We start from the raw sequence: 19,328 nt of genomic DNA on the forward strand, positions 1-19,328 counted from the left end.
TTTTATTTTTATTGCCATACTGAGCAAGGCAAAAGATGTACAATGCAAGTATGCATGTAGCGATCCTAGTAATTTTATTCCAAGTTCAACTTCCTCATTAATATCCATGTGCACTGTCATAGAATTACAGTCTATGTTGCGTGTACATGTATAGTGTATGTGGGGCTATTATTTGTTTGCTTAACTCTGCACTTGTTTCCCCCCAGCTGCTGATTAAGTAAACCAGTGCCTTCATTGGAAGAAAAAAATTATGACCTGCAAAACAAACAGTGAACCTGTTATACTGTACATGTCCTTTAAAGGCATACAATCATATGTGTAAATATGTAGAATGCAATATTAAAAGATTTTTATCACTTTTTATGTACGTGTGTGTATATGTGTAAGATACAATCTGTCTATCTATATTTACATGATAATACACACACACATGTTTATAAAATTATATAAACATATTAAAGTTAATGTCTATGATTGAAAGGTATCACTTGAAATATTTTTCAGAGTGGATAATTAATCACTTCTGTAGTTGGAAAATGAATTGACACTTAAGATTTGTGTGACCTCTCCATAATGTACTGTATTTGCCTCCCATACATGTACAGAAAACATGGTAAAGGGGGATTCCGGAAACGATGGTTTGTCTTCAATGGGAAGGAGCTGCGCTACTATGAGAGCGAGAAAAACGTGAGTAGATACCACCGAGCTCAACCATTGTTCAGTAGTAATCCAGAATCCTTAGCATGCATGTGCGTGGCATGTTTGCAAGAACTTGTTTTTATATTATTTACTTGTTCAGGAGATGTAGAAATTACCAGAGTGAAAGCATTATTTAAAGTGAATGAGACATGTATCGCTGACATCACTACAGCTTTTCACATGGGGAGCCAAGATTTGCAAAAGTAAAATGCACACTAAAGTTTGTGTCTACACACTGCACTGAAGGCCAATACAAATCGAATGCTGTACACTCTACAAATACTCAGAATTATTTCATGGTCAGCAATTCACAAAAGTTTTATTCCACAAAAAAAGCTGTTGGCTCCAATTCGCGAAAGTTTCAGCCACAAGTGTTTCTTGTTTTACAGTATACTTGAAGGAGGCAAGGTGAATGGGTAAAGATATTGACAGCAGTATATGTATTCTTCCAAGTCATAAATTTTGCTGTGTCTAATGAAGCGTCAGTGTCACAAAAATGTTTGAAACAGAACAAGCAATGAAGTTGTACCTTGCAATATCTTGCAATAACTACAGTGGAATTTTCTTTATAAAATTTGAAAACAAATTTGTACTGGAAATAATGTTATTTTTTTTAATTCAATGAATAGTTATTTCAAAATTTGAAAAGCATAGTACAGTAGTTAGTTTATTTTGCCTGTTTGCATGCTTTCGTGTCGTGAATGGTATTAACGTCTCATTTGAAAAAGCATTCCAGTGTCAAAACCACATGATACATGAAGTTTATGGTGTGATTTTAAAGATAATGGGCAGGATGCACCATATTACTGAAGCTTGGCACCACTAAAGTGTCTCATGTCATAACACTGATTGAAAATGTTGATACCAGACAAGATTTAATTTCAGTCATATATGAATAAATAAAACAAGTGGTTGCCATGTGAAATATTTTGATAGGTGATTGTGCAACTTTTCAGGAAGTATTTTATCACACATTTGCCTGTTAATCACAGTTTGGGTTGACTTGAAATAGGAAACAAAAAGTTTTGACCTATTTATAGAGTTGGCGAAGTTCTGTTTGTTTGTCCTTGCATTTATCGGTAGTATGATGTTGGCAAATGTGAGTCAGTAGCAGTTCAATATGTGCAGCATTATATAAGTCGTTTATATAAGTTTTATTTTCAGATGGAATCACTAAACTTACAGCAACTTAATGATGAATTAACATGATGAAGTATACTTAAAAGTTTATCATATATGATTTCTTCCACAGCGAGCAGCAGGTGTGTCAGTGAAACAGATTATGAAGCAATGAAATTGCCCATGATCTAATGACGATGATGCTTATCGCTAGTGATGATTATAATGATAGTAATAATGATAACAACCCAAAGTTGACACAAAGTATATTACACACTTTCTGAGTTCATTTCAAGAAAGGGAACTAGCAAATATTTGTATGTAGGCCAGGTGAGTTCATGACGTATTCACTTCAAAATGAAAATAGTGAAAATTTGTGAAACTTAAAAATACCATTATCCTGTTTCATCTGATCGTATTTAAAACATACATTGTATGTGAGAACTCCTCCATGTGAAATACCAGTGTATTTTGATTACAAAAGACTTCCTGACAGACTTGTCCTTCACTGGTTTATCTTTCAATTTTCTTTTTTCGTGGTGAGTACACCTTTTGTCAACTTCCTAGTACACTGCTCACACCCCTTCATGCAGCCACGATGTCTTTGCACAGTCACTTTAATCCGACAGGGAAGGGTAACTTGTGTCTGGCAAGGAGGAAGTAAGGGCGTTTTATCAACATGATGTTATAGTTCTAATAAGGACATGAGTCCTTGTGTGGAAACCCTTGGCATTATTAGCCGACATAATTTTTTTAACTCTGCTTCCTACTGAAAAATGCTATCATGCCTTGAAGCATTTTCCTGAAGCATTGGTTCATGAGAATGTCACATCGGGGCCCCAGTTTATCAAAAGATATAATCGATTATAAATTTTCTTACCACACAGGGTGCCATAGACTTATGATAGAAATCAACTATATAATCAATTATAACTCCTCATAAAACAGGGCATGGGGCTTTTTCTTCACAACTGAGCTAGACGAGTTATCACAGTCTATACCTCTGTCCCATTAAAACCATGTGACCTGCCAGTACACCATAGTGATTAATTAGTGTACAGACCCTCAAGCCTAGTAAAATGAGGAATAGTGTGATTTGCATGAATTAACTAAATTTGAACTGTGTTCAAAAGCAGACTGAGGTTAAAACATTCAACTAAAGCTCATACCCGCAACTTCAAATTTTGGAAACTTAAGAGTTCTTTGAACTGGAGAAATGCAATCCTTTGAAACTTGCTAAATTTCAATCTTCACAAAAGTAATGAGTTCATATTGTTTAAAAAAAATCTGTGAAGCAGTTGCAATTACATTACACCAAATTACATTTAAAAGTTCTGAGAAATATACATATTTAATACATTAAATAGATATCAGTTTGTACACATTTTTATGTGGTGAAATATCATTAGACAAAATGAAATCTCCTAAATTGTCTTACTTTGTTTTAAATAACCTACCCTTTTTTAGATTAAACTCGGTAATTTAATAGACTTAAGAATAGCATGTCTTGGTATGATTTTGATAATTGTGGCTCATTTGATTTTTAGAGTCACAAGAGTCATATTCTTCCTTACCGTACACTGCAGAGACAGTTTGAAAGATTGCCATTGCTTGATTTGATGATTGGCCAAGAACTCCTTATATGTGATGAAGGAAAAGGAAAATTTCAGTTAATTTGTTGTAGATATATGTATGGTTATTTCTCTCTGTCAATGAGCCAGTACTGTGTAATGAATAATGAATTATTGTGGGGGCAGAGAGGTGGCAATTACAGTGTACACATTCATGCAACCTTGCAGTGGAAGTAGGTCATTAGGAAATGATGTAGGAGACAGTTAAAGGACAAACATGTGTTCAAGATCACAAGATAAGAAGAGTTCTGCTCTGATGTCAGACTTGTTTGTGGTTTTTGTGTGTTTATGTGTTTGTTACTGTTGGTGTGTTTTGAAAGCTTGCTTTATTTTACAGGCAGTTTTTATGTTATCATTGTGCCAATGAGGGCATGATATTGAAAGGTTGCATTCTCCCACGATTTCTGCTGCAGATGGCTAGCTGCAAGGGAATTGTGCCGGTCGGAACCATGCTGGATGTCAAGCACTTTCACAGGACTTCGGTAAGTCGCTTGTCGCAAAAAAAAAGTTTTTAAATGGGGGTTGTCAGGAAATTCTTCAGGTGGTTGAATTTGTGAGCAAGAATCACAGAGACAGAATGAAGAGTGCACATTATCCCTTTTCATGTATGAGAAAACTTACAGAACTTACTGAAGTGCCGCACATCCATCTTGGTAGTGTACCAGAGTAGATTGTAGTGTGGCAAGGGTGAGGGGGGTATTTGCCCTTAATAGTAACCCTGGTGATCGATTCACACTGGAGATGCTGTATGCTGCATACTGCATTCCTGTGACATCAGCAATATATTTGCAAGTTGCTAATTTGGGGAAGATCAGTCAATGAGCAAAATATGTGAAAAAGAAGTCTGTAATTTAAGTTTAGAATCATTAGTGCATGATTTGACATGCACCATGTGTTACAATAAAGCACAGTCTCTATTGCAGCATTGATTCTCCATGCAAAAATACACATTTTAGATTATTTACATGTATACTGAATATGTCACAAGTGTTTGAAGCTAACTCTTGGAGCCTAATGAGAATTTGCAATTTTGAACATCTTTGTGACATTAATGAAGTTATCCATCATCTAATGTCAGAATGAAAATTGATATCAAAGTGTGGATGTTCCATTGCTTCTGGTAAATATAGTGTGTACTAGATATTTCATTCTTTTTGGAAATGTTTGGCAAAATGATACCTTGGATGTGCTTGACTCTATAAATGTAGCAATTGATGCACTTTGCCAGTGACCAAAGACATAGTTCCTTTCCATTTTTTTTTAAATCCATTTCCACTTCCAGAAAACCTACATTTTCAAATTGTTGTGCCAAAGTAAACTGTACAGTACATAATTGAGAGTTTAATTGCAAAATGAGTAAACTCCATTCTTGTTGATTTGAGATATTTGGGGTTAGACTTGCTAAGAAAGAGAGAAAATGCTAAGAAAAGACAGGATATTTTTAATCATAACTACAAGAATATTCTTTGATATGTAACAAATGAGGTATCACTGGAAAGGTTTTATTTTACTCTATTTGATTACGGACTTACTTTGAAATATAAAAAATGGCACTTCATAGTTTTTGGGATCAAACTCTTCATACTCAAGAGATGGAATAGTGGAAATCAAAACAAGACTTGCATGAAAAGACTCTCTTTAAAGAATGAAGAACTTGTGAAACATTCATTAAAGAGCTGCTTATGATACCGTGACTGATTGCAGAGGGAAGAATTATGGGGAAACTTTACACAAGATCTAAACACATGAAAATCTATCGTCATTATAAAGTCATACATGTAATAATCCAGTTTGATATTTTCCCCTTTTACAGATGCCTAAACTGTCCTTTTGTAATATCATTCTTAAGTGAGGTTTGTGAGTGATATGTTTTGACAGATGCAGCAGTTATTGTTATTAAAGGTCCAGTTTACCTTTGGGAGCAGTGATTTCAAAAATGTTCCAGATATCACATTTGATGCATATGTGTAGGTCTGTTGTATCATAAAACATCCTACCATATGAAATATTTGCAATAAAACCTAAAATATAAGGAGATATCAGGGTTTTTCTCAATAAACCGTAACTGTATACGGTTTAGTCTGGAAACATTTTTATTATAACTATTGTTCACATTTTGTGTATTTAACAACACTTAACATCGATTATACGGATTCAAATTTCGACAGTGGTTGTTTCTATCCCTAACTCACATTTTAGAACTATTTTAAAGCACTAATGCTTTCATCTGCAAATGGTAAATTATGCCTTTAAAGTTCGAAGATTTTTATGATGTTGTTTCTGTGTTGCCTGCTGAAAGGTACTGAGATTTTGAACAAGGTTTCACAAACTTTGGTGTTGTTATGCCCTTTCTGCATATGGGGTTTTTGATGATAATTCGTGCAGTAGTCCCTGAATTTCACTGTTGCTGTATGCTGTCTTCCACAAGTATGAAATCAATTTCCCCTTTCCCCTTTCACTGCTGTATTGCTGATATGTATCATATGTTCAGCTGTGCCACGAGTGCAAGTGGTCATGAATATACAGGTCTGTATTTCATAGTTACGGCTTTCACACTAGTCGTAAATTGTCGGAACACCGCAGTACACTGTACCTGTACGTCCCTTTGCCGTAAAGTCATGATCTTCTACACATAATCAATAGCTACATACATGGTACAGCATACATTAGACACAAATGATAGGAATACCGGTACACAAATGCTTTCCCATTTGCTGAGATTCTCTGTATGCAACATGAATTTGCAGTTTTACATCAAATTGCTGCCCAGGACCTACAGCATACATGAAGCACCAATGCAAGGATTACTCCTGCAATTTCATTTCGCTATGATTATTGTCAATATCATTTAGTATCCCATTGACATTCTTAATTTCGGAGTAGGAAAGTAGTGCTGAGTTGGTAGTATTGCCAACCAAAGGCAGCACAGTTCGTAAGCAATGTTTTCCAGATTTTAATTATTTGTTACATTCTGAATGCACAAGAGACAATATGCTAGGTTGTTTGTTTGTTTGTTTTTGTTTGTTTGTATTTTTTTTTTTTTGGGGGGGGGGGGGAGGAGGAAGTATGGACATTTTGCCTTCTCTTATGCCTGTGCAGCTTTAAGCAACCATTAATACGTCATGCAAGATATGACACATGAAAAGTGTTTTAGTTGCTCCTTGTCTCCAGTAAACTTTATAGGTGCTATTAAAATGTAAGGCAGTCGGGATCACTGGTGAGAAATATTGCTGGCAGAAATCTGAAATGCTCATACTACTGCTAGAGGAAATAATTGGTTGGAGGTGAAGGATACTTAATACTGCCAAGAGTGAAATTTTTATCCATTTGGATCGTAGCCTTTGTATACATCTTCGGTAAGGTACAGTGAAAGCGGATACCATCTGAGGCCAAGACGTCATCACATCAATTCATTTGTAAATATCAGGTAGTTTGACATAAGGATGTTACTTTTTTGGATTCATGGCACACATATAAATTTTCAAAAGTTCCAATAACTTTCTTATGATATTTCAGATTTTTAAGAAACTTTGACCCTTTTTCAAAACCAATTATTTCTAAAGCTCACTGTGAATAGAGAGTATCGATGCAATTAGATACATTTTAATTTGCAGTCTTTTCAGGAGTGCTGATAGAATATCAAATGTCTCTGGTATTGTTTTCTACTGAATACAGTTCTACTAACACAATTGTACAGCTGTATGTTGGTGATTTACACGGTGATGCTACTTTTACAGTACCGTACATCTCTTTTCTGTTCTGATGGTCTTAACCTTGCTTCAAGGCTGGATGATGTGTCTTCCTGTTTCTGCTTAGAGTTCTGTACTTTGTCATTATATTATCAATTGCATTAATATTGTCAAGTAGAGAAACATGAAAATGAAGATATCTATATTCAAAAGCTGCTGTTTAGCAAACATAAAATAAGTTCCTTAAACTTATGTTGAGTGGCTAGGTTATGAAAAAAAAAAAGAAGAGTCTCCACATTAGTCAATTATTAATTAAACTAAGTATCTATTAATAAGTTCAATCTCTAAATGGTTTTTTTTTTCTTCATCTCTGTTCTTGATTAGTGAGTCTACCTGTCCTTGGGAAGTGTGTAAAGGGCTTTTCAGCAAATAGCAGGTCATCTCTTATTTCACAGGAATTTAATTCGCATAGATTTTCTCACTCAAACAAAAAATGGAACGTCACAGTGTAATCGTGCTTGCCTCAAAACCTTGTGGTGTTGCAGATTTGTAGTGGACTTGTACACATGGCATATTCTGCTAGATCCCAGCTTGTAGTACAATGTTTGTAGCCTGTAAGCAGGATGAGAAAACCAAGTGGTTGTTAATGTATGTGTCTAGAGAGGGTAAGTTGATTGTTATATCAACCAACCCTGGCAAGATAACATTTATAATCATGCTAAAAAATTGAATAACATGTGATTTTCACATAAGAAATTTGTGCAAGTTTCTGAAATGTCTTACGAGCTTTTGCTTGTGGTAGTTTGAATTGGAATGTATTGTGTGTCCAGTTTGGATAGCAAAACTTCTCAAACTAGGCGTTTTCACATCAGCCCGATGTTTTGAAATAGCGCGCTATTTTCTGACTTGGGAAATTAAACCCGATCATGAAATAGTGCGCTATTTGATAATGTGAATACAAATTATCACGCTAATTGATTGAGAAAATTTCTGGAGTCCAACTTGGGAAATTTCTGAAATAACAGGATAATTAATGCGAACTAGCACGCTATTTGAGAATGTTCGGGCTGATGTGAATAGGAAATGAAATAGCGCACTAATTTGCGATCGCGAAAAATATCTCAAGCTTGGATTTTTATCGGGCTGATGTGAAAACGCCTACTGTGAACTCTTTCAGATTTGAGTGTGAATGAGTGTGAATGTTACTCATGATCCCCCTCCCTTCATTAATGCTCATGAAACATTGATGTCCTCTTTATACAGTGCAGCTGTCTTCTGGACGAGGTTATCAAAAAACACTGCATGTGCAGGGGAGAATCTATTGCCGTCTGTGCTCAAATAGATTCATATCATTTCTGGCAATTATACAACATGCACATGCTATTAGGTATGGGAAGCTATGCATCGGTATTAGCAAGCTTGGCACCATTCTTGTTTGAGGTTGAACTATCCTTGATGTGATTAATGTTTGCTGTTGTTTACTGGCCAAGAAATTTGGTGATGACGTAAAGATGTATGTCTGTCACGTAGCAGCTCGGTATACTGCACACATTGCATGGCATACTTGTATGTCTCACCAGCATGATATTTCACGAATCAGGACTCATTGTTAATAGACAGTTTAGCAAGTGATTGGATTTCAAATCAAGAACCACTATGACAGAGTAGTTAGAATCATGAATCCCTTTTCAAAGCAAAGTGAGCAATTGAACCTCTCGTAGATGATACTGACATTATATTGCATTTGTGCTACAGGATATACCTCTGCATACTGTTGTTTTAATAAATATGAATGGATTGGGAAAATTAGTTGAAGTAAATCAATGAATGATGTAGAACCCATATAGCATATCAATATGACACATTATTCCAATAAAAGATGTCGAGATATTTGAAACAAGGACACGCTAAAACAGGGTGATTGGCATGACACATGATTCCAATAAAAGATGTGGAGATATTTAACACAACATAACAAGGTGATTGTGATGCCATTTGCATCGACATAGCTTATCTGCAGAGTTCTATAAGAATATAAATGCAAAATTTGTTCTTGAGACTGTCCCTTGTGACTTGTATAGGATCCAGCAACATACATTGTATTTATTCATTAGGTTCACAAAGTAAGGTGCTCAGTACAGTACGAATGTGTAAAAGCCAGTTTGGTTGGTGCTCAACTAGAAACATCCTTGATGCCGTTTTGATGGAGGTTTTGTACGTCACACACACAAAAACAACAACTAAATTTCTCCATATGGCTGCTTGTGTCTGGCATGGAGTATTAATATGAAGTGGTATTGTAGTGGGTTGTGATTCCATCCATTCCTCCACCCCCCCCCATCTTTTTAATACACATCCAGGAAAGTATGATACGATTGGCCTACGTCCAAACTAAACCCCTGTCAAACCATCATGATCTTGTCTTTTTTTTTTTTACGTTGACCTTTAGATTTCCTGTCTTTTCCTCTCTTGGCTCACCACATTGGGTCTATCGGTTGTGACTTTGTGAGCCATTAACATATAAAAGAGTGTCGCGGTTGGAGACTACACCTTTCCTAAATCTCTTCAAACTTTGAAGCTGTTTTGATTGTGTTAGTTTTATGATCATGCAAAGTGTTGAAGTAGGGGAAATACACTTGGTGTAAATGTTTTCCAGCCAAAGTACATGTACAATGCATGACAATGTTTGGTCTACAGTTCTTTTCAATTTGACATTTATAGTACATGTACTTACCATAAAACCAGAAACATACCATTCACGAGATCAAGTGTCATTAGGGAGCTTTAGATTTTGACGCGCGGACGTTTGAGCCGACGCTTGCGCTGGACGTTCTCCTCTTCCCGCGTCGTGTGGAAAAATAGCTTTAGATTACGCTGGGACGCAACGTATAAAAAATAAAATCGCGCCCCCGTATGATCATGCATGAAGTAGTTCTCTGCGTTGCAAACTGTGCGGACGTAAAAATAGCCCAGTACGCGTAGTGAAAAACTCAGACGACGCAAGCTAAAAATAGATCGGCTTGACGCGCGCTTCTGCGCACGCTCAGAACATGTTTTTTCCCTCTGAACGTCTGCGCGTCTAAAATCTAAAGCTCCCTATTATTGTACCCCATAGAAATAGAAATCATCAGATGTATGTTGGACACCAAGACCCTTTCAGTAACTCATGATTTTTTGGCCCGCTCCTGGCTTGTGCTAAAATTGCCTGCGCCAATCAGTAAAAATTGCGTTCAATAACTGTAGCAGAGCCGCGCTGCTTTTACGATGACCCTTTCACAAACTTGGCCATGTAAGGGATAACTGCCATGGTAACTGAACGCGCACTATGGCGGAGGCACGGCCACGGTGTTATGACCTTTGACCGTGCAAGGAATTTTGGCCAGAGCGTGGTACTGCTATCATTTAAAACCCTTTGGTCGGCGCCTGGCGTGGGCCTGGCGCTGGCCTGGTGCTGATAACATCAGTGCCAAAATAGCCAGAGTCTGGCCCGACCGGGGCCGTTCCTAAACTCAAAATTTTACGACTTAGTCCAGGCCTGGCCCTCATCAGAGAGTTACTGAAAGGGGTACATGTGCAATTTTGTGCAAGATTGCATGTTTTAAGAGAGTTTTGCTTAAATCTATTCATTGTGATGGGGTATTAGCAGATATGAAGTATTCCCATGAAAGGTTAACTGTGGAATAAAGATGATGAATCTAGAAAGTATGTTGTAACTGTAAATAATGGACATATTCTGCATCAGTAAAGGATATTTATGACACTGTATTGCAGATACCATATTATGAATGTTTACATTAAATATAATTGTTATTCACATTCTAGTAAAGGTAATGGAAATTGCTTTCATGCTTTGATTCGTTAAAAAATGACAACTGGTGTACAAAAAGAAAAAAAAAACAAAAATTGAAATTTTGTCTTGCTTGAGAGTAAGGCTACAGATGCACTGTTTCTAGATGTTCTTGGGGGTGAAGAAAGCGGCGGGGGAGGGATGATGAGGTACAGGTACCGTTCTCCCACACCGCTGTTCCTGTTTTCTCTTGAGTGATGACAGAGTGCTGAGAGAATGCAGTTTATAATATCCCTGTCTACTGAGTTCAGTGGCGATTCCCCCATCATTTTTTTTCCAATGTTGTCAGTAAAGGTAGTGCCGTTCCTTCACCCCCCCCCTATTTAGGACGATGAGATGATGAAAATGATGAAGGACAAGAGACATCTAAAGGGGTTACATAAAGAGCCATTTCTGTTGCTTTGTTACTATCATAATTAAAGGTAGGGAATCCCATTTGCATGCCTTAAAGGAGACCTCCGGATGATTTTCAAATTTTTACATTTGAACATATATAAATTAGTTATACTGGGTACAGAGTTTCAGGATTTATAATGATTGGGATGAAAAATAAGAATGTTTTCGAAGTTTATAACAAATTGCAATGAACAAGGATGATGACATGGCAGCCTCACCATAAGAATGCATGAGATGTGGCTCAAGGAAGCAGCACAAAAGAAGAAGGCATGCATAGATTACACACAGGTGAGCTTGCAAGCATGCGGTATTGTAATGGAATGACACTGCTACATTTCTGAGATATGTGAGGCTCCTATGTCATCATCTTTGTTCAGTGTAATTTGTTTAAGGTTTTTGAAAGTACTGTTTCTCTGCTCAAGAACCACAATAAATTCTACAAATCTATACATGAAGCCGTTGATTTATGTACTACATGATGTGAAATTATGAAAATCGTCCGGAATGCCCCTTTAAATGAAGAGTTGTATAAATACAGTGGTATGTTGAAGAGAGTATCATTTTAGAAACTCCAATAAAGTATTGAAAGTGGAAGGTAACATTTAGTACATTTTATTGACCGTTAGATTTTGAATTGAATTTTTTTCGGGGCTCACCGTAAATTCCAGTACATTACTAGGCTACCATTGCAGACCCATGCACTGCATGTGTGTCCATCATGTATATTTTGTGAAGAAAGTTCATCAAAACTTACAAACATTTCTATATACATTCTTGCCACACACTCTATATGTTATTACATTAGCTCTTATACTTTTAGATTTGTGTTTATAGATAAAAAAAATACAGAAGACTGCAACAAAAAGGCTTAAGTGTGGCTGACACACAGAACTACTGAGTAGTTGAGTTTTGTGCATTATTCAAATTGTAGATAACTGTTGACTTCCAAATTTCTCAGCAGTGGTCTAAACAAGTCCCCTGAGGTTCATATTTAATGTTTTTTGCTGCATTTTGGGAGGTCTGTAAAAGGTATCCCCTACCTTTAACACAATGGACCCAGAGGGAAAAGAATTTTAAATTCCTTGCATAGATTGAAAAAAGGATCCATCAATTTGAATGTCTTATGAACTTCCTTATTGAGAACATCTGAGGAATAAGGGGTGATTTCATTATCACAATAACAGTTCACATAACATACATTGACATGGAAATGGTACAGTTGACATATATAACACCAATCATATGAAAAGCAAAGCAACACGTGGGCTCAATTTTACAGTGATACATTAGAAAGGAGCAACTCATCGTGGGAAATTTGCACAACCTTGATACATGTACTGTACCCTTGATTTGATTTAAAAGTTGCCTATGAAGACTTGACAATTTTGCACAGGAAATGTTAACAGCAGTGGCTATCATGAGCAGAATATTTTGTGCATCCCAAACAGAAATTGTCCTTATTGCACACTGTAACTTCACTTTCTAGTGTCAGAAATTGGATGGTGAATATAACATATCCCTGCTGGATTGAACACTGTTGTCGATCCAAGGTGATCTGAAGGCTCCTTCATTATTGGATGGAAATGATAGTGCTCGGGAAATTCTTTTAATCCTTTCATTTTCCACGACTATACCTGTCAGCAATTATGGGGTAAAACTGATGGATGCTCCTCATGTTGCAGACATAATATGCCATCTTTGGGTGGAATTTTTCAGAAATGAAGAAAATTTGCATGAATCCAGCTACAATGTATGTGACCATCAAGAATGTATAAAAAGTGACAAATTAGATTGTAAATATAAAACATATGATACAAATGATTCTAAAATGGTAGCGTGTGAGGCAATTTTTGTGCATGAATACCTTACATGTGAATTCTGATACCAGTTACTATCGTGGGATAAAGTTTATCATAATCGGGGACCTGTGCAGGCGCGGTGGAGCACCCCAATTATCTCGCAAAAATCCATCGGCAGCCGAGCCTCATTTGCATAAAGTAAACAACATGTACTCGCGTAGTTGAGAAAAAGTAAACAACTTCTCACGCTAATAACAATTTAAGGAAACCTATTTTTGGATTAAAATTGAGTTAGTTTGAATTTGAAAACATGTCCGAATATTCACATATAACATATCAAAGGATTTGACAATGATAAAATGTGAAATTTTAGCGAAAACCTGGCGAGCAAAATTACCAAAAATATGCCTCGAAAATCATCCTAAGATTCACGAAGTGTGATTGCGGAACAAAAGCGCCATTCGGACAAAGTACACCGACATTTATTTATCTGCTTGCATTTTAAATGTCATACCGTAATATTCCCGGCCATGGTTGTGTCGGAAAAAACCAGAAGGCGATGTCAAAAATGACACGAACGCTAAGCGTACAGGTCGGTCCCATGTATATATAATCGCGTCACTGTAGCGTTGCATGTCACAGCACACACAACGCATTGCTGCATGCAGCGTGCGCGGCAGCAGCTCAGCAGTCACCGCCGTGCGACACTCGGCCACTGCACTTTTATTTGATTGAATAAATGTAATTTCTTACCTTCTACGAAGGAGATATTTTAACAGAAACAAAAACACGAGAAAGTAGAAGTATGCAGACTGAACTGAGCTGACATGTTAATCTAAAAACTGAGAACTGTGTTCTGAGACAATATAGATCTAAATGCAAAAAATCTACTCCTGTGTCACATTACATGGCATGTGTGTGAGGAAGAAGAAAATTTGGCCTAGGGAAGGGGGAGGGGGGAGGAGGAAAAACTATTTGTTCATAAATATTCCATGACACAGAAAATCCAATCTTTATCATTTTTTTTTTGTTTATATGATTATTATTTAAATTATTATTTTTTTTTTTGATTACCTTCTACTGGGTGGATGGCATAGTTGGACGAAAGCAGATGGGGGGGGGGGTTTTCAGCGGCATGTTCTTTATTGATGTACATGCAGGTAGGCATTAATTTTGTGTGTGTGTGTGTGTTTATCACTATCATGTGTGTGGTACTGTCTTTCTTCCTATGTACATTGTTTTAAAGTGTTTTTATGTATTAAGTACTAGTAATTTTTGCTACAATTATGTGTATGCACCTTCTTCCAACAAATCCTTCCATATTTCCTCTCAGATGTTGTCCACATTTACAAAATCATGTATCATCCTCAGGGCTGCCAACTCTCACTCATTGAGAGTGAGACTCACTCATTTTGGTCCTTTCTCACTCTAAAACTTTATTTCATTTGCATGCATTTCTATTGATCTCACTCATTTTGACTCCGAAATTATAGCATTGGCCTATGGGAGTCTCACTCTCAAGTAGTTTCCAATGTTGGCAGCCCTGCATCCTTCTCACACATTCCAATAGCAGCATCACTTTCCTCAATGATTGCCTCTTCCAACTCGGTGCACATCAATCGTACAGAAACGCATAAACAGAAGTATGCATCCCACTGAAGCTACGGTCACAGAAGTCCTTACGAACACTGTAAAAATGACCGATTTGTACAGCCCCAAATGGACAAAAATCTTTGTACGGCATTTGCAGGGATATCTGTGACCGTAGCTCTAATTCCGAGAGAAGTAATATTAGATTCTAGTTCACAAGTTAACAGAGGGATGATCTGCATGATTGAGTGCTTTGATTTCTACTTGAATTTTATTATAATTTAGAGTTTAAATGTTAGTGTTACTTAAATACGGTGTTATTCATTCAGCTTTGCTGGCCATGGTCATTGCTGAATTCATAACTAGGAATAGAAAATTTCATAACAAACACATTCCTGCTTATGATTTTTATGAAGAAGTTAATCGCATGTGCTACCAAAATCGCAAAAACAACGCGCAAAATCACAAGCTTCACACCCGGGCCTCACACATTCACAAACACAATCACAGGCTCCGCTCAGCTTTCTACCAACTGCTAAGGTCCACCGCCCGGGCCGGCCTGGCCGGGCCGAACCTCGAGCTCGGCCTCGACAGAGACGCGCCGCAGAGTTCGATCAAAACCACATCATGTCAGACCGTTACATTGTTATGATTATTTTACTCATTTAAACGAAACATTAAGATGTTTGTAAGAAATACAACATTCAAATATGATTATCACGAATGAAATTTCATCAAACTTCCTACTTACCAAATCACACAGCACGAGAATCCCAGCTGGCAAAATTGACTGCGGCCGCACAGCGTCACATGCAAACCAACAACAACGCACGAAATCCTGAATCTCACGTATCCACGCACGCATCCCCATGTTACGGGAAAAGAAATGACGTCATTTTCAAATGTTTCGCTGACTACAATTTTCTATTCCAAACCCTGTAGAAACAAGTTGATTTCTCAAAAAGTACAGGTGGAATCAAGCGAAAACTTTCACCATACATGGATTGAGGCCTGATGAACTTATGTTGCCAATTTCGGACACATTGGAGCCCGGCCATGGTCCAGTCGTAAAAAAACAGAGAGCATGTTTTGCGAGAGGTGATTTTCAAAAAGCTTTAATATCTCAAGTTCTAGTGCAGCAAATTTCATAATTTTTTCATCAAAAGGAAGATTTTTAAAAACTTAGATAGTGTGGGAAGTTTGAGTTTACTAGCGGCACGCATAGCGGCACAAGGAGAAGGTAAAGATTTGACTTTTTCATGCACTCAGTTTCGGGCAGCCGTGGATGCCCGTTGGAAATTCAAATAGAACGGGGTGATAATGAGATGCAAATTGGGGTGCTCCACCGCGCCTGTGTGGAAGAAGAGCAGCCTTCTAAAGTGAATGGACTCCCCTAACATAGATATTTAAATACTAGAAAGAAAGCACACACTCTGGAAAAGAGTGAACTGAGAAAAGAGGCTCTGAAGTACAGGGCCTAATTAAGCGCTTTAATCTTTACCAAGCTGCGCTAGTGGTGCAATGAAAGGGACAAAACACAAGATGTAAACCACTGGAGCAACAACAATGAAGGGATTATCAGATTAGGCTGAAATTGAGCCTGTTCTTTTAACAAATTTTGGCCATGATTAATGCCAACTTTCAAAGCAATAGAGTTATCCTTTCAAAAGTAATTGGACTTGAAAGTGAAGAGTGTGTGAAGGATTTCAAGAAATGAAAAGAGAACTCGAAGACACACCTGATCATTCTACTCTCCCCCCAAAAAGGATTGTAGAAAAACTGCTGAAAACACACTTTCTCAGTCATGTTATGATCCCAAACTAAAGAATAATGTAAAAGAAGGATAGCTCTTTCAGAAAATGTGACAAACTCAAGATTGACTCGGTTGACCCATTTCACCTGTTTTGAGTCCTCATGTAAATTCAAGAGGTGCGACTTTTTGTTCATTTTGTGATGCACAGTCACATATTATTCTTTATATCAAGTTAATGTAAACTTACAAGAATTACAGCGTTGATGGGCTGGAATTGTAGTTGCTAAACACTGCGAATGAAAACATGATTGCATGGCACAATAGAATCTGTTATTATGCATATCAAGTTATTGAATAGCTAGAATAATCACAATGATATGACTGTAGTCACTATTAGGATACTGTGAATGAAAACATGTTTTGTTTTTTTTTTCTTCATGCACATTCTTGCTCAAACCAGGGGAAAAATTGTGACTCAACAACAACATTACCCCACCCAAATTTGTACTGCAGTTGCAACAATTGTCACTGTTTAGTGACTGCGTGAAATCAAATTTTCAGGATGTTCTTTTTTTTTTTTTTTTTTCATTTTGAGCCCAGTGGTGATGAAATTTGTGCGATTCTAGTTTTGTTTGGTGCTACTGTAGTGATATAGAAATCAGCTGTAACACAGAGCACACTTTAAGGCAACCCCTGAGAAGTTTAGAGGCTTCAACTTGGCTGACAAGCATTTTGTGATTTCAGTATCACATGCCATGTATGGAAGAAATGTTGTGAGAAATTGGAAATGCTTGCCAGAAAAGCGATGTTGCTATGGAGATGGCTTTGGCATCGGTAGGCCTTGCATAGCGTGAAAGAACGGAATATTATGATCAGTGTCGAGAGATTAGGATGAGGGTTAATCATACCAGCCAAGTTTGTGGTTGCTCTGTCATCGTGATTGGGCGTAGGGGTAGTCAGATTGTAGGAGAAGTTGTTGTAGGACCTGACAGAGCTAAACTGTATTTTACCATTCTCTTGTCCTGTGGGCAAGGGAAGAAAAAAACGTCATCAGTAGCACTTTCCAATCCTACTCTTGTCAGATGTAATTTCTTTCAATATATATCAATGAGCAACTAGTCCACATTCTTTGGAATCAGTCAGCAAAAGTTCATACATGCTTGCTAGTTCTTAGTCTAGCCATATGTTGTAGCACTCAGAATATTTTCCCCCACCCCCGCAAAGAGCGGAAGAAATTGAAAATACCATACATTTATACACTCTACACATATACATTGTACATGTCACTGATTATTGCAAGGCAGCTTGAGGATGTGTTGTTTCAGTTTCCATGTGCGTATGACTTTTGTTGTTTTCTCTGCCCCACATTCTCTTTATGTAGAATGAATTGCAGCCGATGTACATGTATACTCACTGCAATTACTGTACATTAGTCTTTGCATAATGGGGTTCCTCTTAATTATGAGGTACTGACTCTGTGCAATTAAGTGAAGAGTGCTGAACCTCTAGCAGTATCATGCATGTACAATATGTGGTTCACTGCATAATAGGCATGTTTGAATCAAGTGTTTGTGAAGATTTGTGTTGTCAGTGTCTGCAAGAGAATGACAGTGTTAAAGGCATAATTTACCATTTGCAGATGAAACAAAAACCAAGCATAAGTGCTTTAAAATAGTTCTAAAATGTGAGTTAGGGATAGAAAAAAACCACTGTAAAAATTTGAATTGGTAGATATACAAAGTGTGAACAATAGTTGTTTCCAGACTAAACCGTCTACAGTTATGGTTTGTCGAGAAAAATGCAGATATCTCCTTATATTTTAGGCTTTATCGCAAAAATTGTATATGATAGGATGTTTTGTGGTTCAAAAGACCCCATTATGTACACATATGCATTAAATGTCATATCTGTAGAAAATTTTAAATCACTGTTCCCAAAGGTAAACAGGACCCATTTAAAGATTACTATACATATTGAGTGACATGGAACATGTGTCTCAATTTCCATTCTTCACAAGAAATAGCAATATGGATATGTCTTGCAATGGAGATACATATGTACAATCAGTCCACAGATGAAAATAAGTACTGGTAATCATGGGCAGAGTTTGTGGGTTAGAATGGTGTCTTTCTGAATTACTGTCCATAACCATCATTAAATTTTTAGAAAAAAAATGAAATATTTACTAATATTTATTGTAATTGCGTTATAACAATGATGAATTGGCATTGGGCTTGTTATTGCCAAATGCTAAAATTTTGCAGCCATGATAGCTGTGTGTAACTACATTTTAAGAACACAAGATATACTGCTACACAATGCCTAACCTACGGTATGACGTTACCCGAGGTTACCGTGTGCTGAATCATTATATCTTGTTGTTCTGCACCTAATGTAAACATTTCACAAATGTGTTAAGTTTCTGTCAGTCTGCCTCAGCATGTAGTTTGGCAAAGGGGAAATGAGAAGGCAAAGAAATCAGGGTAAATGTTCATTATAAATAGTTTATTCCTGGAAGCTTCTGCAGGCTGGTTCAGTATGCAGTGGGCAAGGGGCGTTGATGTTACTGGTTCTCATAAGAGCAAAAGCAAATTTGAAATGGAAAACACAACAGGTGCTCCCCTATTTGAAGTCACTGATTTTTTTTTTTTTTTTTTTTTTGGGGGGGGGGGAGGGGAGGTGAGGATCAGAGGGCTGGAATTGTCTAAAGGGGAACAGTACAAATGCATACTCAGACAATGACAAGGTCCCAAATTGTTATTGAGGCCCTTATTCAGTCTATTGAGCTTCAGTGCAGACTACAGG

At 37.1% G+C, this 19,328-nt stretch overlaps 1 protein-coding gene across 1 annotated transcript in view; it reads left to right on the top strand.

The window, feature by feature from the left end:
- Positions 1–19,328, top strand: part of LOC140235324 (arf-GAP with Rho-GAP domain, ANK repeat and PH domain-containing protein 1-like) — a 138,962-nt gene that overhangs the window by 39,643 nt on the left and 79,991 nt on the right. The window contains exons 6-7 of the mRNA XM_072315348.1: positions 606–687; positions 3,863–3,931. Of these exons, the coding sequence (XP_072171449.1) occupies positions 606–687; positions 3,863–3,931 (151 nt within the window). The remainder of the gene's footprint in view (positions 1–605; positions 688–3,862; positions 3,932–19,328) is intronic.

This window comes from Diadema setosum, chromosome 11 (genome assembly GCF_964275005.1).
Source record: "Diadema setosum chromosome 11, eeDiaSeto1, whole genome shotgun sequence".
In the NCBI taxonomy this organism is placed as follows: domain Eukaryota; kingdom Metazoa; phylum Echinodermata; class Echinoidea; order Diadematoida; family Diadematidae; genus Diadema; species Diadema setosum.